The sequence below is a fragment of the Balaenoptera musculus genome, chromosome 4 (genome assembly GCF_009873245.2).
Source record: "Balaenoptera musculus isolate JJ_BM4_2016_0621 chromosome 4, mBalMus1.pri.v3, whole genome shotgun sequence".
NCBI lineage: Eukaryota > Metazoa > Chordata > Mammalia > Artiodactyla > Balaenopteridae > Balaenoptera > Balaenoptera musculus.
The window spans coordinates 12,217,027-12,238,840 of record NC_045788.1 but is presented as its reverse complement, the minus strand read 5'-3'; the positions used below and the strand labels follow the sequence as shown (position 1 = coordinate 12,238,840).

At 39.7% G+C, this 21,814-nt stretch overlaps 1 protein-coding gene across 1 annotated transcript in view; it reads right to left on the bottom strand.

Annotated features, from left to right (window-relative positions):
- The window catches only part of NEK11 (NIMA related kinase 11), a 276,492-nt gene that overhangs the window by 185,843 nt on the left and 68,835 nt on the right, over positions 1-21,814 (bottom strand). Inside the window, 2 exon segments of the mRNA XM_036851711.1 lie at positions 897-1,023; positions 1,984-2,048. Of these exon segments, the coding sequence (XP_036707606.1) occupies positions 897-1,023; positions 1,984-2,048 (192 nt within the window).

Below are 21,814 nucleotides of genomic sequence, written 5' to 3'. Positions count from 1 at the left end.
TGTTGAAAATCCCAAGGCATAACCCCTGCTGTGCTTATTTTTCCCTAACCAGAGAAAAGGTAACTTTCTACTTTATCTTCTTTAGAAGAATGAAGCGGGCACAATATTTCACACTGCTCATCTTTGAAAGCTCAGAACTACTTTAGTTGATTTGCATACAATAATTATTTACTTAATTAACAAGTTCTCAGCTAAATTGTCCTTTCAACCCTTAACAAGTTGAAAATTATATAAGATTCCTCTTCAAAGGAAAGGAAATTTTCCCCAATTAGGATCTATTGCTATCAACAGAATACAATTTTCCACATGGCTTCTTGCACTGAGATTTAAACTGGTTCCCCAAAGAGGAAGGAGAAATTCCTTTGGAACAGAGCTCAAAGAAGCTGAGAAATCTCAAATGTATCTATCAGCGAAAACCCAGAATTTTTTTAATTTAAGTTGATCCTTAAGGCTAATATCTTTAGTAAAAATTCTTAAAAGCAACCAGAAGACAAAAATTAAAGGTAAGCTATATATTCCCCACAGAGGTGGAAGTTAACCTTAAAAAAAAATAAAGCACAGTGTTTAGAATTACAAATGCTTTATGTAATAGACTAGCAGAAACATATCAAAATTTAATGTTTATAATACATTAGGAACTTTCCCTCGTGGTTCAAGAAGAAAAAATCTAAACCAACCAGTTAATCTATGAATAAAGAGAATTTTTGAAATCAATTTAATGGGATATATCAAGTTTCTAATCCAAAAGCCCTTCTTTTACACTGCTCACAGAATAACTAATATTTAAAAGGGATAAAGTGAGTGTACGTAGTAAGTAAATGAGCCTAAAAACAAAATGCACCATCTCTCAGGGTAGCAAATGAATAAGGCGCCTGGACCAGCCCATGCACACTCACCAGATATCCGACTTTGTGTCATAGCCTTGGTGTTTCAGAGCCTCCGGGCTCATATAACGGGGAGTTCCAGTTAAAGTGGTGGCTAGATCACAGGATCCCATTAAGAGTCGAGAAACTCCAAAATCCCCTTGAAATAATAATTTTTATGAATACTTTAAAACACAAAAATCAGTACTGTGCTGGAAATTAACAACTGTCTAATTTGACAATTTTAATATGCAATGCTTCATACCATTTTAAAGGGAAAGAAAAGTCACACATTTTAAATTATACAATACTGGTGAATAGCTTTAAAAATAAAAGCCTTATAGGAGAAAGAAGACTTTGAAGACAGGAAAGTGAATTATGTAAGCTAAAACGTTTTTTCTCGAATTATGGAAAACCAGCAACTTGAAACAAAAAGCTATTTCAAGTCTGAATAACAACAAACAGAATGATTCTGGAAGCACTGAATATAATGACTTTCAATTTTATCTGAGGGGGGAGAGTTTGTTCTTCATTTACAATAAAGAAATTTTAAACAAAAAACCTGAGACTTTTCAAGAACATGACTATAAAAATTTGAATCTATCAGCTTCGGTATACTTGCCTAATTAGTTGCATGCTTTTATGTTTCCCCTTCTAAGAACACCTACATAAGATCAAACAATCCAGTAGCTGTTATGAGTGTAGGTACAGTTCTAAAGGAGAACTAACTATATCAACATTTTAATTATCTGTGATAACTGCTAATTGCTTGTGATAAAATAAGTGGGGGAGTGGGAAAACTGTAGTAATCAAACTAGTAAAACAAGTCTAATCATTTATTAATGGTTAGTGCATGGCATGGAATAGGAACTCAGAAGATATTTGTTGAATCTATCTAATATGTAGCAAATGTTTTATACCTCAGTTTATATCAGATAATCAGAAACAAAATAATTGGGTTTTTTGTTGTTGAGCACAACCAATCAAGAACAAAAATTTAGTAAGTTTGAATAAACCAATGATTATTCTAACACTTTTAGGTACTTTATACTCCAATTTGATATATTAAAAACATCTAGAATATACTCTCTCATAGAATACATATTTCTTAAAATCTTACCAATTTTAAGTAGATTATTTTTCAGAAATATATTATTTGATTTCAAGTCTTGATGAAGTATCCTCCTACAAAAGGAAAAAAAGGATATACAATTTCATGCAAATATAAAATTTTAAAATCCAAATATAAATAATATATATGAGTGAATGTGAAGTGATTCACACATAAATATACACTCCCAGAGATATATCTTTCAATGTTCAAAAGCTTCAAAGTCACAACATTTTCTAATTTCACTAAGAAAATCAGAGTTTTAAAACAAAGGTTTTAAAGACAGAGAAACATGTAATTGAGAGAAGGGTGATGTGCTTCCAACTATTTCAATAGGCCAGATTTTATTGTGTTTTAGTAGCATGATCTACATTGTACTATATCCAGTAACCATATACCCAGTTCACAGAGGAGTTATCACAAAGCTTTATAATCTATTATATACTATATATAATCTATTACATGCATATATATTATATCTTTATATTTATAATATACTATATATATTATAATCCAAATGTTCACATTTTATATATATGTGGAAATAATGTTGATGATGGTATTTAATAATAGATAACACTTAACAAGTTTTACTGTAAACCAGCAATGTAAATTATGTCAGTTAAGATTTTCATTTCTGAAATTATGAAAAATCAGACAACTTGAAAACTTTTGCCTAAAAAAACACCCAGAAATGTTGAATAAAGTATGTAAGTCTCTTCACATATAACACAGCTGAACCCCCAAGAAAATGAGGCAAATCCTTTGGGATTATACAAAAAGAAAACTGAAAATCAGAGGGAGCAATAGGTGCTGATGTCTCAGCAGCCCGAGCAACTCAGAACTCTCAGCAGCCAAGACCTTGAGGCCATGTAATGTGGAGAGTTGGAACTAATATAAACACCTAAAGTCAGAATCCTATATGCAGTCCATATCTTAAGTGAAAATATGACCCAAGAAACATTCACTCACAAGTAAACAAAATGGAGAAAAAAAATCTCTCCCTTCATATTTTGCAACCATGTCTCTCTGCTCACTTACATTTGGAATTCAAATATGCAATAGCTGTATGGCTTAAGACATCCCAAACCAAGAAATTAACATAAAAATTGGTTCTCAGCTGTTAGTACCCTCTTGAGGTATCTGGCAGAAGCAAATGCAAACTGAATCAGCAGATAATATATAATAAAACTATACTTCAAAGCTACAGTAATCAAGACAGTATGGTACTGGTACAAAAACAGAAATATAGATCAATGGTACAGGATAGAAAGCCCAGAGATAAACCCACACACATATGGTCACCTAATTTATGACAAAGGAAGCAAGAACATACAGTGGAGAAAAGACAGCCTCTTCAATAAGTGGTGCTGTTAAAACTGGAGAGGTACATGTAAAAAAATGAAATTAGAACACTACCTAACTCCATACACAAAAATAAACTCCAAATGGATTAAAGACCTAAATATAAGACCAGACACTATAAAACTCTGAGAGGAAAACACACTTTGACATAAACCACAGCAAGATCTTTTTTGATTCACCTCCTACAGTAATGGAAATAAAAACAAAAATAAACAAATGGGACCTAATTAAACTTAAAAGCTTTTGCAGAGCAAGGGAAACCATAAACAAGATGAAAAGACAACCCTCAGAATGGGAGAAAATATTTGCAAATGAAGCAACTGACAAAGGATTAATCTCCAAAATATACAAACAGCTCATGGAGTTCAATGTCAAAAAAACAAACAACCCAATTAAAAAATGGGCAGAAGACCTAAATAGACATTTTACCAAAGAAGACATACAGATGGCCAAGAGGCACATGAAAAGCTGCTCAACATCACTAATTATTAGAGAAATGCAAATCAAAACTATGAGGTATCACCTCACACTTGTCAGAATGGCCATCAACAAAAAATCTACAAACAATAAATGCTGGAGAGGGTGTGGAGAAACAGGAACCCTTTTGCACTGTTGGTGGGAATGTAAATTGATACAGCCACTATGGAGAACAGTATGGAGGTTCCTTAAAAAACTAAAAATAGAACTACCATATGACCCAGCAATCCCACTACTGGGCATATACCCTGAGAAAACCATAATTCAAAAAGAGACATGTACCCCAATGTTCATTGCAGCACTATTTACAGTAGCCAGGACATGGAAACAACCTAAATGTCCAACAATAGGTGAATGGATAAAGAGGCTGTGGTACATATATACATATGGAACATTACTCAGCCATAAAAAGGAACAAAATTGGGTCATTTGTAGAGATGTGGATGGACCTAGAGTCTGTCATACAGAGTGAAGTAATCCAGAAAGAGAAAAATAAATATCGTATATTAATGCATATATGTGGAATCTAGAAAATAATATAGAGGAACCTATTTGTAGGGCAGGAATAGAGATGTAGATGTAGAGAACGAACATGTGGACAAAGTGGGGTAGGGGAGGGTGGGATGAATTGGGAGATTAGGTTTGACATAAATACACTACCATGTGTAAAACAGATAACTAGGGGGAACCTGCTGTAGAGCACAGGGGGCTCAGCTCAGTGCTCTGTGACGTCCTAGATGAGTGGCATGGGGGGGTGGGAGGGAGGTCCAAGAGGGAGGGGATATAGGTATACATATAGCTGATTCACTTCGTTGTACAGCAGAAACTAACACAACATTGTAAAGCAATTTTACTCCAATAAAATAAATAAATAAATAAACCCCTGAGAATTTCAGATAACTTAATAGGATATAAACTATATAATAAGTATATTTCAAATGATTAAAATAATAAAGAATAGAAAACACGAGATAGAAACAGAATATTATCAAAAAAAGATGATGCTGATTTGAGAAACAACCAAATAGAATATCTCAGGGGAAAATGTGACCATTGAAATAAAAAACTCAAGATTAAGACCTCAGCTTCCAACTATGATGAAGTAAGCTTATATCACACTAAATCGCCCACCTTCCACAGTTGTATCGAGACCACTGCAAAATTTAAACAATGTAAAATTTGGGTAAATTTTTTAACAGCTCTTTGAAGATATCAGAGATCAGTCAAGGCGAACAAAGGCAGGTAGCACTTGAGGGGCCAGAATCTAAAAGAAAAGAGATGCACTGAGATGAGCAAGCACTTCCTACTGTGTTTTCCTCTCAGGCATTTGGCAGAAGCAGAGTGTCGTGGCCCAGAGCTTGCAGCAGTTTCACTGAGGTTGGAAAACAAAAACTGTAGTTCAGAGATACAAAAGGCAGCCAGGACTCGAGGGGCAAATTTTCCAGAGAAAAGGGAACAAAAGAGAAGTAAGTCTGACATTGTGAATAGATTTTATTCTGAGGCATTTGCTGAATCCTAAGCTGCTCAGGGGCAAGACATTCAGGAGAAAGCAGCTGCTAAGAGGTAAAAAACTAAGCAGAGTTTTCAGTAGATTCACAAAGCTGAGGAGGAGTCTTGGTAAATAACTAAAGCCTTCAGCTGAAAACCCTGAACACTGGAAATAAAGGCAAACTGGAAATAGACCAACCCTCACAAACCTAGCCTTAAACTATCTCAGTCCTAATTGGATCAAGGTGATCTGCATCTACTACCAGCCAGCAAAAAAAATCAAATCCTCTCCAGAGGAAGATAATATCATCCAACATCTCTACACTATTTTACATATATTGTCCAACATTCACTCAAAAACTACAGGCATGCCAAGAGACAAGACCAAATGACCAAAAACAAAACAAACAAAAAGAAACAAATCCATATGTGATCCACCTACTGGAACTATTGGACAAGGATTTTAAAGTAACTATGATATGTTTAAGGAACTAAATGACACAATGAGAAAACTAGATTCTATAAACAATTTTTTAAAAGAACTGAATGGAAATTCTAGAATTGAAGCAAATATAATTAAAGTTAAGAATTCATTAGATATGTTTGAAAGCAGATAAGATGCAGCAGAAAAAAAGATTTAGAAATTGGAATAATGGTTAGTGAAAAATATTCAGTTCAAGTATTGAAAACTAATATTGATACTTAGACTAGGCAAGTAGAAGATGAGTTAGAGATATAATACATCAACAGCCCCCACATATATAAATATGTAAATAAGTAAATCACCACTAGGTATTTTAAGAACAAGGCAAACTGTATGTTAGAAAGCAGTTATGGGAAGTAATTGGCTGGTGCTGTGGTAATAGAACAATAAAATATATGCAACAGACCAGATATCAAGCTACCTGGTAAATTTTTTAAGTATAATTTGACTTTGTGGCTACAGTAAGCAAAAATGGTTCCAGAAAGAAAGTCTTTTCATGTGCTTTGTTAATATCCTTTCCTTTGAAGTATTTAGAAATCAAGTCCAAGAAATAACAAGGTGACTAGCAATATAGACAGTTGACATAAAATCTTTCTTGTAAAAATCTCAAGTAGCTCTCCACCTATGTCCCCATAATTTCTATTTTCATGATGCCCAAGAGAGTTAAGTGTCCTGATTAAGAATGGATGATAGTGGTGGTCAAACCCGTGGTCGAGTTCCTGCCTCCAACTCCCCATCAGGCCATTGTCCAAACCCTCAGCCTCCAGGATCACAGCAGAGTGAGGTCTGTGGAGGCAGCCACAGCAAGTGTTTCTCAGGCCCTGAGCCAGAGTAGGACTGTGGAGACGGTATGGACAGTTTAACCTTCATTTCCCCTTAAACCCTTATCTGAATAGTTTCTGAAACCTCAGCTCCCTCCCCACAGGTCTGTATTTATCCAGCAGGGTCTCAGGGTGGCCTGCAGACTCTTCTTGCCAAAGGTGCTGGCATGAGCAATGGCTCCGTGGTGATGCACAGCCCAGGCAGCTCCTGTTGCTGGTCTCTGCCATGTGGCCTTCGTCCTAGACTCTGAAGCGGCTCCTGCCTGGCTTCCTCATTGGTGTCCTGGGCCCCCAGGACCATGATAAGCCCTCTGTGCTATAAGCCAGGGGTGATGCCAGGTCCTTCTCAAACGTAGCTACACAGTAGGAGTTGCCGATACCTGGTACTGGAGTGGGGTCTCCTTGAAAAAGTGACCTCAGGACATCCCAAGAAGTGGGAACCAGGAGAAAGCAGGAATCTTCCACAACACCACAGACACAATTTCTCTCTGCTTTTCCATCTCCAGACCTGAGGGAGCACACCTCCATTCCCTGTCACATTTAGTAGGTTCTTTCCCTGGGAGCCTCACCACGTTAAAAATGAATTCCTCATACCACCTTTTGGGAAATGTTTAGCCATTCTAACACAATACCTCACCAAGTGGCTGGGGAAAGGTGTGGGTTGCTAGGTGACAAGGCACTCATCTTAGGGAAAGTGTCCCAGCCCTGTTCTCTCCTCCACTGTGAAAGCACCAAGAACACCAGCAAATGAGATCCCTGCAGAGAAGCTGCTCTGTGCTTCATGTTAAAAAATCTAGGCTAATTGAACAGAACCCCTTCAACAGAAGTGAGTTGGGGGGGGGTGTTTTTTTGTTTTGTGCTTTCTGTGTTAGCACTGGGGGCAAAAAAGGAGGAGCCTTTTTTGCCCCCAGAGCCTTCTTGTCTCTGCCCCCAAGAAGTTCCCTCATGCCCAGTTCTGCTGTGGCATCCAGAGACAACATTTCAAAGATTAGCTAATTAATTGGACCAAAAAGAAGAAAGGCTCTAAGTCACTCAAATACTGGCCCAGTTTATGGAGGCTTGGGGGACTTGGTGACAAGCCTCTGGACACAAACAGCTTTAACAAACTTAACTCTGTCTACTTGCCAGAGGTTCAGGCCCAGGGGGGAGGAAGGAGTCTTAGAGCTACATTCTCAAGACAGCTTTCAGTGAACTGTGAAAATTCTCAGCTTTTAACAACATTATTTATAAGTGTGTATGCCATATGCCATAGATTTAGAATATTACAAATGTATAAATAAACCAAATTAAAATAAGTACAGGAAAGCTCCAAAGGAGTAAACAAAATCTTCATTTCTTCTGTAACTTCATTCTTCTTAGTTTTTCCAGAGTCTTCTTTATCTCCTCTGCTGCTACACTGTATTAGTCAGGGTTCTCCAGAGAAACAGAACCAATAGAAGATACAGATATGGATATAGATACAAATGGAGATTTATTATAAGGAACTGGCTCAAGAAATTATGGAGGCTGAGAAGTCCCAAGATCTGCCGTCTGCAAGCTGAAGACCCAGGAAAACTGGTGGTGTAATTCAGTCCTAGTCTGAAGGCCTGAGACCAGGTGAGTCAGTGATCTAGGTCCTTCAGTCCAAGGGCAGAAGAAGATGGGATGAGACATCCCAGCTCCCCAGTGAGGCAGGAAAAAGGAGGCAAATTCCTCCTTCCTCTGCCTTTTGTTTTATTCAGACCTTCAAGGGATGGATGTGTCCAACCACACTGGAGGGGGCAATCTACAGAGTCCACCGATCCAAATGTTAATCCTGTTACCGAGGCCAAGCTCGCTCCGCTCACTGCCAACAGGCAAATAAATCAGGAGATGAGGTATTGAGGTAAGGACTAGCGACTTTATTCAGAAAGCCAGCAGACTGAGAAGATGGCAGACTAGGGTCCTCTCAGAACACTATCTTATCAGGGTCTGGATGCCAGTTTCTTTTATAGAATTAGAGAGGGAAGTAAAGTAAAAAGGCAGAACAGAGAGGGAGAGGCAGGGAGGAAGTAAAAAGGGCCAACGGCCTTGCAAAACATCTCCTGGAATGGCCAGCCTCAGGGAGGGGATGTGTAATTTCTTCTTTCTTGCAGCCATTCACACATGGGTAGTGTTCCTGAGGCAGGCCATTATGTGTGATCACAGTAACAAAAGCAACAAAAAGCAAAGGCTGAAGTCAAAGAAACAGATCCAACATGGAGTCAAAATTGGCTCTTCCCTGTTACAATCCCATCTGGAAACACCCTCACAGACACACCCAGAAGCAATATTTAATGTGGGCAACTCACGGCCCACTCAAATTGACACATAAAATTAACCACCACATGCACTAAAAAAATTTGCAAGGAAATTTGCAACAGAAGAGCCAAATCCATCTTCTTCTTTTTTTCCAAAGTAATTTCCTAACTCATTTGTAAGCAGTCTATGTAATTTTCAAAATGCATTTGAATATATACTCTAGACCAGCGGTCCCCAACCTTTTTGGCACCAGGGACCGGTTTCGTGCAAGACAATTTTTCCACGGAAGAGGAGGGTAATGGTTCTGGCAGTAATGTGAGCGATGGGGAGAGATGGGGAGCGGCAGATGAAGCTTTGCTCGCTCGCCCGCCACTCACTTCCTGCTGTGTGGCCCGGTTCCTAACAGGCCACAGACAAGTACAGGTCCATGGCCCAGGGATTGGGGACCCCTGCTCTAGACCATAAGAGGAAAAGGCTGGAATAATGTTTCATAGACAGATCTATTTTATTGGTTATAGTTTGACAGATTTAAGTAGAAAGCTGAGGGAAGCATTGTGGTAGGCTGTATTCTTGTTTCCAAATATTTGCACCTCTTGTGCCTGGCAGCAGGTGTCTGCCTTGGGAGGAAGAGGCACCTCCACTGGGCTTGGTCACATGACTTGCTTGGGTCAATGGCGTGCAAACAGACCAGGCAACTGTCATGTCTGAGCAGAATTTTAAGAACCATTGAGTGTTTCCCATAAATCTCTTGCTTTTCCCTCTTCCAGGAGAAAGCATGTCCCAGACAAGAGCTGCTCCTTCAGAGTAGGCAGTGGTATGGGAAGACTTGCAGCTGATCTGCAGCCAATATGCAACAAAAGCAAGAAATGACTGTCCTAAGTCACCGAGGTTGGGGTTTTGTGTTAACACAGCATGAGGAAGGAGTTTTAGTGCTACAGTCTCAAGGTAGCTTTGAGTGAACTGTGAATACTCTTAGCTTTAGACATTATTATTTATAAGTGTCCATGCCATATGCTACAAGAACAACTCATGGCTCACTCAGATTGACATAAAATTAACCATCACATGCACAATGACAAGTTTTTCTCTTTCCCCAAGATCTAGGCCCTCACTTCTAACGTTTTTTTCTCCTTCTCCTTGCCCTTCCCCTTCCTCTGCTTTCCCTCCCTCTGTCTCCTCCTCCTCCACCTCCTTCTTCTCCTCCCTCTGTATCTCTTTCTCTCCATATTCCACTAAGCATATTTATAATTAAACTCAGCACTATTGCTTCAAACCTGTCTTTCCAACTTCTTGCTCACCCTCAGCTGATGAACAGGTTCATCTTTGACCTTCTCCTAGCATGCCTCACAACCTGCTTAATGTCAAGTTTGGTCATTTCAGCTTGTCGAATTCACCCTCACCCTTCCATGCTGCCCAGTGCTGTCACCTTGGCTCAGGTCTTACAACCTCAGGCATAGATATTATAAAGGTTCCAGGTTGATAACCCAAGTCCCCCTCTCTCCCCTCTATAATTTATCATCTAATCCTCCTGAAGTTCTGGTCACACTACAGCTCCATTCAGAAGGTTTCTGTGGTATCAATGTCTATGCTACAAAACAAAGCCCTCTACAATCTGATCTAATTTGATCAGATCTACAATCTGATGTACAATCTGATCTACCTTGACTCACAGCTCCATTCATGTACTCCAAGAGCCTTTCTGATGGGACCACTCATCATTTACCCTAAAAGTACAATGTTTTCCCAGCTCTGTGACTTTGCTCACTCTGTTCCCTAACTGGAAAGTTCTGACCCATCTTCTACCATATTCAAAATGCACCATGGTTCAAATATCACTCCTTCCAAGAAGCCTTCATTGATTCTCCCAAGTAAAAGCATTACTCCCTCTTCTGAGCTCCTATAGCAGGGATCCCCAACCCCCGGGCCGTGGACCAGTACCGACCTGTGGCCTGTTAGGAACTGGGCCGCACAGCAGGAGGTGAGTGGCAGGTGAGCGAGTGAAGCTTCATCTGCCGCTCACCATCGCTCGCATTACCGCCCGAACCATCCCCACCACCCCCACCCACCCCTGGTCCGTGGAAAAACTGTCTTCCACAAAACCAGTCCCTGGTGCCAAAAAGGTTGGGGACTGCTGTCCTATAGCACTTAAATTGTACTTTTCTTGGCACTCTTATCACCTGTTTTAAATTAAGAGTATAATTTACATTAAAGTATATAAATCTTAGGCTTGATGAATTTTATATACACATCACACTTGTAATCCTCCACCCAGATCAAAATGTATAACATTTCCAGCATCCCAGGAGGTTTCTTTGTTCCCCTTCCAGTCGAAATTCCCTTCCAAACATAACCTCTATTCTGATTCACCCGACATTGGTTTTGCCTGTTTTTGAACGTCATACAAACGGAGCCATATAGTACCCACTCTTTTGTGTCTGTTTTCCTCACCCAACATCACATCTCTGAGATTCATCAGATTGTGCATATCAATCATGTGTTCTTTTTTATTGCAGAGTACCCCATTGTATGACTATACCATAATTTATTTAACAATTCTACTGTAAATGGACATTTTTCTGTGTTTTGGCTATTACAAATAAGGCTTCTATGGTCATTTTTGTACATGTCTTTTGTTGGATATAGGTACTCATATTTCACCTTACAAATAGAATTACTGGGTCATAAGGTATTTAAACGTTTGGCTGGGGAGGAGAAGATGGCGGAAGAGTAAGACGTGGAGATCACCTTCCTCAACACAGATACATCAGAAATACATCTACACGTGGAACTGCTCCTATAGAACACCCACTGAACGCTGGCAGAAGATGTCAGACCTCCCAAAAGGCAAGAAACTCCCCACGTACCTGGGTCGGGCAAAAGAAAAAAGAAACAACAAAGACAAAAGAATAAGGACGGGACCTGCACCAGTGGGAGGGAGATGTGAAGGAGGAAAGGTTTCCACACACTAGGAAGCCCCTTCGCGGGCGGAAACTGCGGGTGGCAGAGGGGGGAAGCTTCTGAGCCATGGAGGAGAGCGCAGCAACAGGAGTGCGGAGGGCAAAGCAGAGAGATTCCTGCACAGAGGAGCGGTGCCGACTAGCACTCACCAACCCGAGAGGCTTGTCTGCTCACCCGCCGGGGCAGGCGGGGGCTGGGAGCTGAGGCTCGGGCTTCAGAGGTCGGATAGCAGGGAGAGGACTGGGGTTGGCAGCATGAACACAGCCTGAAGGGGTTAGCGCACCACAGCTAGCTGGGAGGGAGCCCGGGAAAAAGTCTGCAGCTGCCGAAGAGGCAAGAGACTCTTTCTTGCCTCTTTGTTTCGTGGCGCGCAAGGAGAGGGGATTCAGAGCGCCGCCTAAACGAGCTCCAGAGACGGGTGCGAGCCGCGGCTATCAGCGCAGACCCCAGAGACGGACATGAAACGCTAAGGCTGCTGCTGCCGTCACCAAGAAGCCTGTGTGCAAGCACAGGTCACTATCCACACTGCCCCTCCTGGAACCCTGTGCAGCCCGCCACGGCCAGGCTCCCGTGATCCAGGGACAACTTCCCCGGGAGAACGCACGGCGCGCCTCAGGCTGCTGCAATGTCACGCCGGCCTCTGCCGCCGCAGGCTCACCCCACATCCGTACCCCTCCCTCCCCCCGGCCTGAGTGAGCCAGAGCCCCCTAATCAGCTGCTCCTTTAACCCCGGCCTGTCTGAGCGAAGAACAGACGCCCTCAGGCGACCTACATGCAGAGGCGGGTCCAAATCCAAAGCTGAAACGCAGGAGCTGTGCAAACAAAGAAGAGAAAGGGAAATTTCTCCCAGCAGCCTCAGAAGCAGCGGATTAAAGGTCCACAAACAACCTGATGTACCTGCATCTGTGGAATACCTGAATAGACAACGAATCATCCCAAATTAAGGAGGTGGACTTTGGGAGCAAGATATATTATTTTTTCCCCTTTTCCTCTTTTTGAGAGTGTGTATGTGTATGCTTCTGTGTGATTTTGTCTGTATAGCTTTGCTTTCACCATTTGTCCTAGGGTTCTGTCCGTCCGTTTTTTGGGGGGTTTTATTGTTTGTTTGTTTTTTTACTTAAAAAAATTTTTTTCTTAATAATTATTTTTTATTTTTTTATTTTAATAACTTTATTTTATTTTATCTTTATTTTATTTTATCCTCTTTCTTTTTTTCTTTCTATTTTTTCTCCCTTTTATTTTGAGACATGTGGATGAAAGGCTCTTGGTGCTCCAGCCAGGCATCAGGGCTGTGCCTCTGAGGTGGGAGAGCCAACTTCAGGACACGGGTCCACAAGAGACCTCCCAGCTCCACCTAATACCAAATGATGAAAATCTCCCAGAGATCTCCATCTCAACACCAAGACCCAGCTTCACTCAACGACCACCAAGCTATAGTGTTGGACACCCTATGCCAAACAACTAGCAAGACAGGAACACAGCCCCATCCATTAGCAGAGAGGCTGCCTAAAATCATAGTAAGGCCACAGACACCCCAAAACACACCACCAGACGTGGACCTGCCCACCAGAAAGATAAGATCCAGCCTCATCCACCAGAACACAGGCACTAGTCCCCTCCAGCAGGAAGCCTACACAACCCACTGAACCAACCTTAGCCACTGGGGACAGATACCAAAAACAACAGGAACTACAAATCTGCAGCCTGCAAAAAGGAGACCCCAAACACAGTAAGATAAGCAAAATGAGAAGACAGAAAAACACACAGCAGATGAAGGAGCAAGGTAAAAACACACCAGACCTAACAAATGAAGAGGAAATAGGCAGTCTACCTGAAAAAGAATTCAGAATAATGATAGTAAAGATGATCCAAAATCTTGGAAATAGAATAGACAAAATGCAAGAAACATTTAACAAGGACCTAGAAGAACTAAAGAGGAACCAAGCAATGATGAAAAACACAATAAATGAAATTAAAAATACTCTAGAAGGGAACAATAGCAGAATAACTGAGGCAGAAAAATGGATAAGTGACCTGGAAGATAAAATAGTGGAAATATCTACTGCATAGCAGAATAAAGAAAAAAGAATGAAAAGAACTGAGGACAGTCTCAGAGACCTCTGGGACAACATTAAACACACCAACATTTGAATTACAGGGTTCCCAGAAGAAGAAGAGAAAAAGAAAGGGACTGAGAAAATATTTGAAGAGATTATAGTTGAAAACTTCCCTAATATGGGAAAGGAAAGAGTTAATCAAGTCCTGGAAGCACAGAGAGTCCCATACAGGATAAGTTCAAGGAGAAACACAACAAGACACATATTAATCAAACTATCAAAAATTAAATATAAAGAAAACATATTAAAAGCAGCAAGGGAAAAACAACAAATAACACACAAGGGAATCCCCATAAGGTTAACAGCTGATCTTTCAGCAGCAACTCTGCAAGCCAGAAGGCAGTGGCAGAACATATTTAAAGTGATGAAGGAGAAAAACCTACAACCAAGATTACTCTACCCAGCAAGGATCTCATTCAGATCTGATGGAGAAATTAAAACCTTTAGAGACAAGCAAAAGCTAAGAGAGTTCAGCACCACCAAACCAGCTTTACAACAAATGCTAAAGGAACTTCTCTAGGCAGGAAACACAAGAGAAGGAAAACACTTACAACAACAAACCCAAACCATTTAAGAAAATGGGAATAGGAACATACATATCGATAATTACCTTAAATGTAAATGTATTAAATGCTCCCACCAAAAGACACAGATTGGATGAATGGATACAACAACAAGACCCATATATATGCTGTCTACAAGAGACCCACTTCAGACCTAGGGACACATACAGACTGAAAGTGAGGGGATGGAAAAAGATATTCCATGCAAATGGAAATCAAAAGAACGCTGGAGTAGCAATTCTCATATGAGACAAAATAGACTTTAAAATAAAGACTATTACAAGAGACAAAGAAGGACACTATATAATGATCAAAGGGATCGATTCAAGAAGAAGATATAACAATTGTAAATATTTATGCACCCAACATAGGAGCACCTCAATACATAAGGCAAATACTAACAGCCATAAAAGGGGAAATCGACAGTAACACAATCATAGTGGGGGACTTTAACACCACACTTTCACCAATGGACAGATCATCCAAAATGAAAATAAATAAGGAAACACAAGCTTTAAATGATACATTAAACAAGATGGACTTAATTGATATTTATAGGACATTCCACCCAAAAACAACAGAATACACATTTTTCTCAAGTGCTCATGGAACATTCTCCAGGATAGATCATATCTTGGGTCACAAATCAAGCCTTGGTAAATTTAAGAAAATTGAAATCGTATCAAGTATCTTTTCTGACCACAACACTATGAGACTATATATCAATTACAGGAAAAGATCTGTAAAAAATACAAACACATGGAGGCTACACAATACACTACTTAATAACAAAGTGAACACTGAAGAAATCAAAAGGGAAATCAAAAAATACCTAGAAACAAATGACAATGGAGACACGACGACCCAAAACCTATGGGATGCAGCAAAAGCAGTGCTAAGAGGGAAGTTTATAGCAATACAAGCCTAACTCAAGAAAACAGGAAACATCTCGAATAAACAACCTAACCGTGCACCTAAAGCAATTAGAGAAAGAAGAACAAAAAAACCCCAAAGTTAGCAGAAGGAAAGAAATCATAAAGATCAGATCAGAAATAAATGAAAAAGAAATGAAGGGAACAATAGCAAAGATCAATAAAACTAAAAGGTGGTTCTTTGAGAAGATAAACAAAATTGATAAACCATTAGCCAGACTGATCAAGAAAAAAAGGGAGAAGACTCAAATCAATAGAATTAGAAATGAAAAAGGAGAAGTAACCACTGACACTGCAGAAATACAAACGATCATGAGAGATTACTACAAGCAACTCTATGCCAATAAAATGGACAACCTGGAAGAAATGAACAAATTCTTAGAAATGCACAACCTGCCGAGACTGAACCAGGAAGAAACAGAAAATATGAACAGACCAATCACAAGCACTGAAATTGAAACTGTGATTAAAGATCTTCCAACAAACAAAAGCCCAGGACCAGATGGCTTCACAGGCGAATTCTATCAAACATTTAGAGAAGAGCTAACACTTATCCTTCTCAAACTCTTCCAAAATATTGCAGAGGGAGTAACACTCACCAACTCATTCTACGAGGCCACCATCACCCTGATACCAAAACCAGACAAAGATGTCACAAAGAAAGAAAACTACAGGCCAATATCACTGATGAACATACATGCAAAAATCCTCAACAAAATACTAGCAAACAGAATCCAACAGCACATTAAAAGGATCATACACCATGATCAAGTGGGGTTTATCCCAGGAATGCAAGGACTCTTCAATATACGCAAATCAGTCAACGTGATACAACATATTAACAAATTGAAGGAGAAAAACCATATGATCATCTCAATAGATGCAGAGAAAACTTTCAACAAAATTCAACATCCATTTATGATAAAAGCCCTGCAGAAAGTAGGCATAGAGGGAACTTTCCTCAACATAATAAAGGCCATATATGACAAACCCACAGCCAACATTGTCCTCAATGGTGAAAAACTGAAACCATTTCCACTAAGATCAGGAGTAAGACAAGGATGCCCACTCTCACCACTATTATTCAACATAGTTTTAGAAGTGTTAGCCACAGCAATCAGAGAAGAAAAAGAAATAAAAGGAATCCAAATTGGAAAAGAAGAAGTAAAACTGTCACTGTTTGCAGATGACATGATACTATACATAGAGAATCCTAAAGATGTCACCAGAAAACTACTAGAGCTAATCAATGAATTTGGTAAAGTAGCAGGATACAAAATTAATGCCCAGAAATCTCTTGCATTCCTATACACTAATGATGAAAAATCTGAAAGTGAAATTAAGAAAACACTCCTATTTACCATTGCAACAAAAAGAATAAAATATCTAGGAATAAACCTACCTAAGGAGACAAAAGACCTGTATGCAGAAAATTATAAGACACTGATGAAAGAAATTAAAGATGATACAAATAGATGGAAAGATATACCATGTTCTTGGTTTGGAAGAATCAACATTGCGAAAATGATTCTACTGCCCAAAGCAATCTACAGATTCAATGCAATCCCTATCAAACTACCACTGGCATTTTTCACAGAACTAGAACAAAAAATTTCACTATTTGTATGGAAACACAAAAGACCCCGAATAGCCAAAGCAATCTTGAGAACGAAAAATGGAGCTGGGGGAATCAGGCCCCCTGACTTCAGACTATACTACAAAGCTACAGTAATCAAGACAGTTTGGTACTGGCACAAAAACAGAAACATAGGTCAATGGAACTGGATAGAAAGCCCAGAGATAAACCCACACACATATGGTCACCTTATCTTTGATAAAGGAGGCAAGCATATACAGTGGAGAAAAGACAACTTCTTCAATAAGTGGTGTTGGGAAAACTGGACAGGTACATGTAAAAGTATTAAATTAGAACACTCCCTAACACCATACACAAAAATAAACTCAAAATGGATTAAAGACCTAAATGTAAGGCCAGACACAATCAAACTCTTAGAGGAAAACATAGGCAGAACACTCTATGACATAAATCACAGCAAAATCCTTTTTGACCCAGCTCCTAGAGAAATGGAAATAAAAACAAAAATAAACAAATGGGACCTAATGAAACTTAAAAGCTTTTGCACAGCAAAGGAAACCATAAACAAGACCAAAAGACAACCCTCAGAATGGGAGAAAATATTTGCAAATGAAGCAACTGACAAAGGATTGATCTCCAAAATTTACAAGCAGCTCATGCAGCTCAATAACAAAAAAACAAACAACCCAATCCAAAAATGGGCAGAAGACCTAAATAGACATTTCTCCATTGAAGACATACTGATTGCCAACAAACACATGAAAGAATGCTCAACATTATTAATCATTAGAGAAATGCAAATCAAAACTACAATGAGATATCATCTCACACCGGTCAGAATGGCCATCATCAGAAAATCTAGAAAAAATAAATGCTGGAGAGGGTGTGGAGAAAAGTTCTGTTCTGTTCTGCTTGCTCTGTTCGTGGGAATGTAAATTGATACAGCCACTATGGAGAACACTATGGAGGTTCCTTAAAAAACTAAAAATAGAACTACCATACGACCCAGCAATCCCACTACTGGGCATATACCCTGAGAAAACCATAATTCAAAAAGAGTCATGTACCAAAATGTTCATTGCAGCTCTATTTACAATAGCCAGGACATGGAAGCAACCTAAATGTCCATCATCGGATGAATGGATAAAGAAGATGTGGCACATATATAGAATGGAATATTACTCAGCCATAAAAAGAAATGAAATGGAGTTATTTGTAGTGAGGTGGATGGAGTTAGAGTCTGTCATACAGAGTGAAGTAAGTCAGAAAGAGAAAAACAAATACTGTATGCTAACACATATGTATGGAATCTAAGGGAAAAAAAAAAAAGGTCATGAAGAACCTAGTGGCAAGACGGGAATAAAGACACAGACCTACTAGAGAATGGACTTGAGGATATGGGGAGGGGGAAGGGTAAGCTGTGACAAAGTGAGAGAGTGGCATGGACATATATACACTACCAAACGTAAAATAGATAGCTAGTGGGAAGCAACCGCATAGCACAGGGAGATCAGCTCTGTGCTTTGTGACCACTTAGAGGTGTGGGATAGGGAGGGTGGGAGGGAGGGAGATGCAAGAGGGAAGAGATATGGGAACATATGTATATGTATAACTGATTCACTTTGTTATAAAGCAGAAACTAACACACCATTGTAAAGCAATTATACTCCAATACAGATGTTAAATAACTAAATAACTAACTAACTAACTAACTAAATAAATAAATAAATAAATGTTTGGCTTTGGAGGTATCAATACTACCAAACATTTTTCCCAAGTAGTTATACCAATTCACACCCTAACAGCAATGTAAGAGAATTCCAATAGCTCCACCTCCTTGCCAATACTCGTTATTGTCAGAGATTTTTAACCCCTTCTGGTGGCTAGGCCCTCATTCTATATTGAATTACAACCACAAACAATAACACTTACACAGGGCTTGACAATTTGCAAACTTTCTAAGTGTGTAGTATCTCAAAGCATATTCCCCACAGCCCTATAAAGTAAGCAAGGAGAGTCCCATTATGATCTCTATTTTATAGATGAGGAAACAAAGGCTCAGAAAGGTTAAGCAGATCGCCCAAGGCCATAAGCCACATGCAGTAGAGACCATGAACTCTGTATATCCACCATGCTATACGGTTTACAGTTATTGGGGGACATGTTTTATCTCTGTTAGTTTACTAACAGCTCTTTGAGGTTAGGCTTTATTTTAACTTAACGCTATTTAATGAATGAATGAACTTAAATATAAAATTGAAATTTCTCCATCTATAGAGAAAAACTTTACAATAATTGGTTACAATAACATAATGAGGGACTTCCCTGGTGGCGCAGTGGTGAAGAACCTGCCTGCCAATGCAGGGGACACAGGTTCAAGCCCTGGTCCAGGAAGATCCCACATGCCGTGGAGCAACTAAGCCCATGTACCACAACTACTGAACCTGTGCTCTAGAGCCCATGAGCCACAACTACTGAGCCCGTGTGCCACAACTACTGAAGCACGCCTGCCACAACTACTGAAGCCTGTGTGCCTAGAGCCTGTGCTCCACAATGAGAAGCCACTGCAATGAGAAGCCCCCGCACCGCAATGAAGAGGAGCCCCCGATCGCCGCAAACTAGAGAAAGACTGCAGGCAGCAAGGAAGACCCAACGCAGCCAAAAATAAATAAATAAGTTTATTTTAAAAATAATAATAATAACATAATGAAAGAAGCATCATCATTTGTTATCTGAATCACAAAGGCTGGTATTTCAGATCCACAGATCCACAAATACCGAAACATTTAGCCCTATTTAATGACTTTCTTAGAATGGTGAAGGATTCAAAACAAATTTAAATCCTCTCTTTGAAGGATTTTTTTAAACACTTTTTTCTTTTTTTTTAATTAATTTATTTTTTGGCTGCGTTAGGTCTTTGTTGCTGCACGTGGGCTTTCTCTAGTTGCGGCGAGCGGGGGCTACTCTTCATTGTGGTGCGCGGGCTTCTCATGTGGTGGCTTCTCTTGTTGTAGAGCATGGGCTCTAGGCACAAGGGCTTCAGTAGTTGCAGCACGTGGGCTCAGCTGTTCTGCAGCATGTGGGATCTTCCCAGACCAGTGCTCAAACCCATGTCCCCTGCATTGGCAGGGGGATTCTTAACCAGTGTGCCACCAGGGAAGTCTCTTGAAGGATTATTTTTAACTCATTTATTTTAACTATTACTAAGCAGACCCAAAATGTATCAAAAAATGTTTGGGTTCCTAAATCAACCAGATTTCAGTTTTATATTTTACACACTGAACACCAAAGTTGGCATCTTTATATGTGTTGTTTTCCTTGTGTCTAAGTTAACAAATATGCCAAGGAATAGTAGAGAAAATAAAAGGAATACGAATGTAACTGTATGCACACAGAAGTCTTATATTCAGCAGCTTTGGTAGTTTTTTAAAAGATTATTTGATATTCTTTTATCATTGTCTCTTAGGATAGTTTGACACCATTCAAAAGATTATTGTGAGTTGTCAATAAGTCAGTGGCTGTCTGTCTCATCAAACATGTGTTTCAGAAGATACACAGCAAAGCACAGAATAATCGGATTACCTTTTATGCCATCAGAAAGCACAGATGACACATTTAAGCTATTTGACATTCATGGACAGCCAGGCGTTGGTGTCCCCTACAAACTCCCACTTTTGTTCAAGAAGAATGTTATGTTCTGCCCCATCCTAAGTTGAAAGCTAACATGGACCCCTCACAGCATCTACTTTTATTTGTCTATGTATGTTCATCTTTTCAAATGCATTCATATCATGTTATGAGCCTATAAAACATTTAACATCTAAAACATCTTGCTTTTGACCTGTGAAAAAAATAATAAAAAGTTTTAAAACACATTTTTGAGGCTGAGATTGCAAAGGCAAATTATAAACAACTGAACCATAAGCATACTTTGACCTTCTTTATCAGATATTTAATGTCAAAACTGACTGGTCTGAACACTTATATCTTCTGCCTCAATTCCTTTAGCTCATCTTGGAATGTGAGCACAGCTAGATGTGCACTGACACACTCCAAAATAACCCCGCCGTCTATCTGCAGCATGCTAGGGTATTCACAGCTCAAGCCTGCTGGAAGATGTAATAAATTCATAGCAAGCTAAAGGAATCTGAGAATTGCTTGTGGCTCACAGGATAGGATCAGATATAGAGGAATGTGTTTAATACAAGTTTCTGTCTTGTATTTAAGGCCAGTTTGATTTCTAGAACAACAACAAAAAAGGTAATCAAATAAATCCTCTAATCATTCGACAGTTTCCTATGGAAAAACATATCATCAATGTTTAACTACAGTCATTTACCTTTGGACTTGCTTCCTTTCAATTCTACCTCCCAAATTTCATTTTTCAAGTTCAGATGTGACTGTTAAAAAAACACTGTCGAGAGTAGGGGCAAGATGGCGGAAGAGTAAGACGCGGAGATCACCTTCCTTCCCACAGATACAGTAGAAATACATCTACACGTGGAACTGCTCCTACAGAACACCCACTGAACGCTGGCAGAAGACGTCAGACCTCCCAAAAGGCAAGAAAATCCCCACGTACTTGGGTAGGGTAAAAGAAAAAAGAAATAACAGAGACAAAAGAATAGGGACGGGACCTGCGCCAGTGGGAGGGAGCCGTGAAGGAGGAAAGGTTTCCAGGCACTAGGAAGCCCCTTTGCGGGCAGAGACTGCGGGTGGCAGAGGGGGGAAGCTTCGGAGCTGCGGAGGAGAGCGCAGCCACAGGGGTGCGGAGGGCAA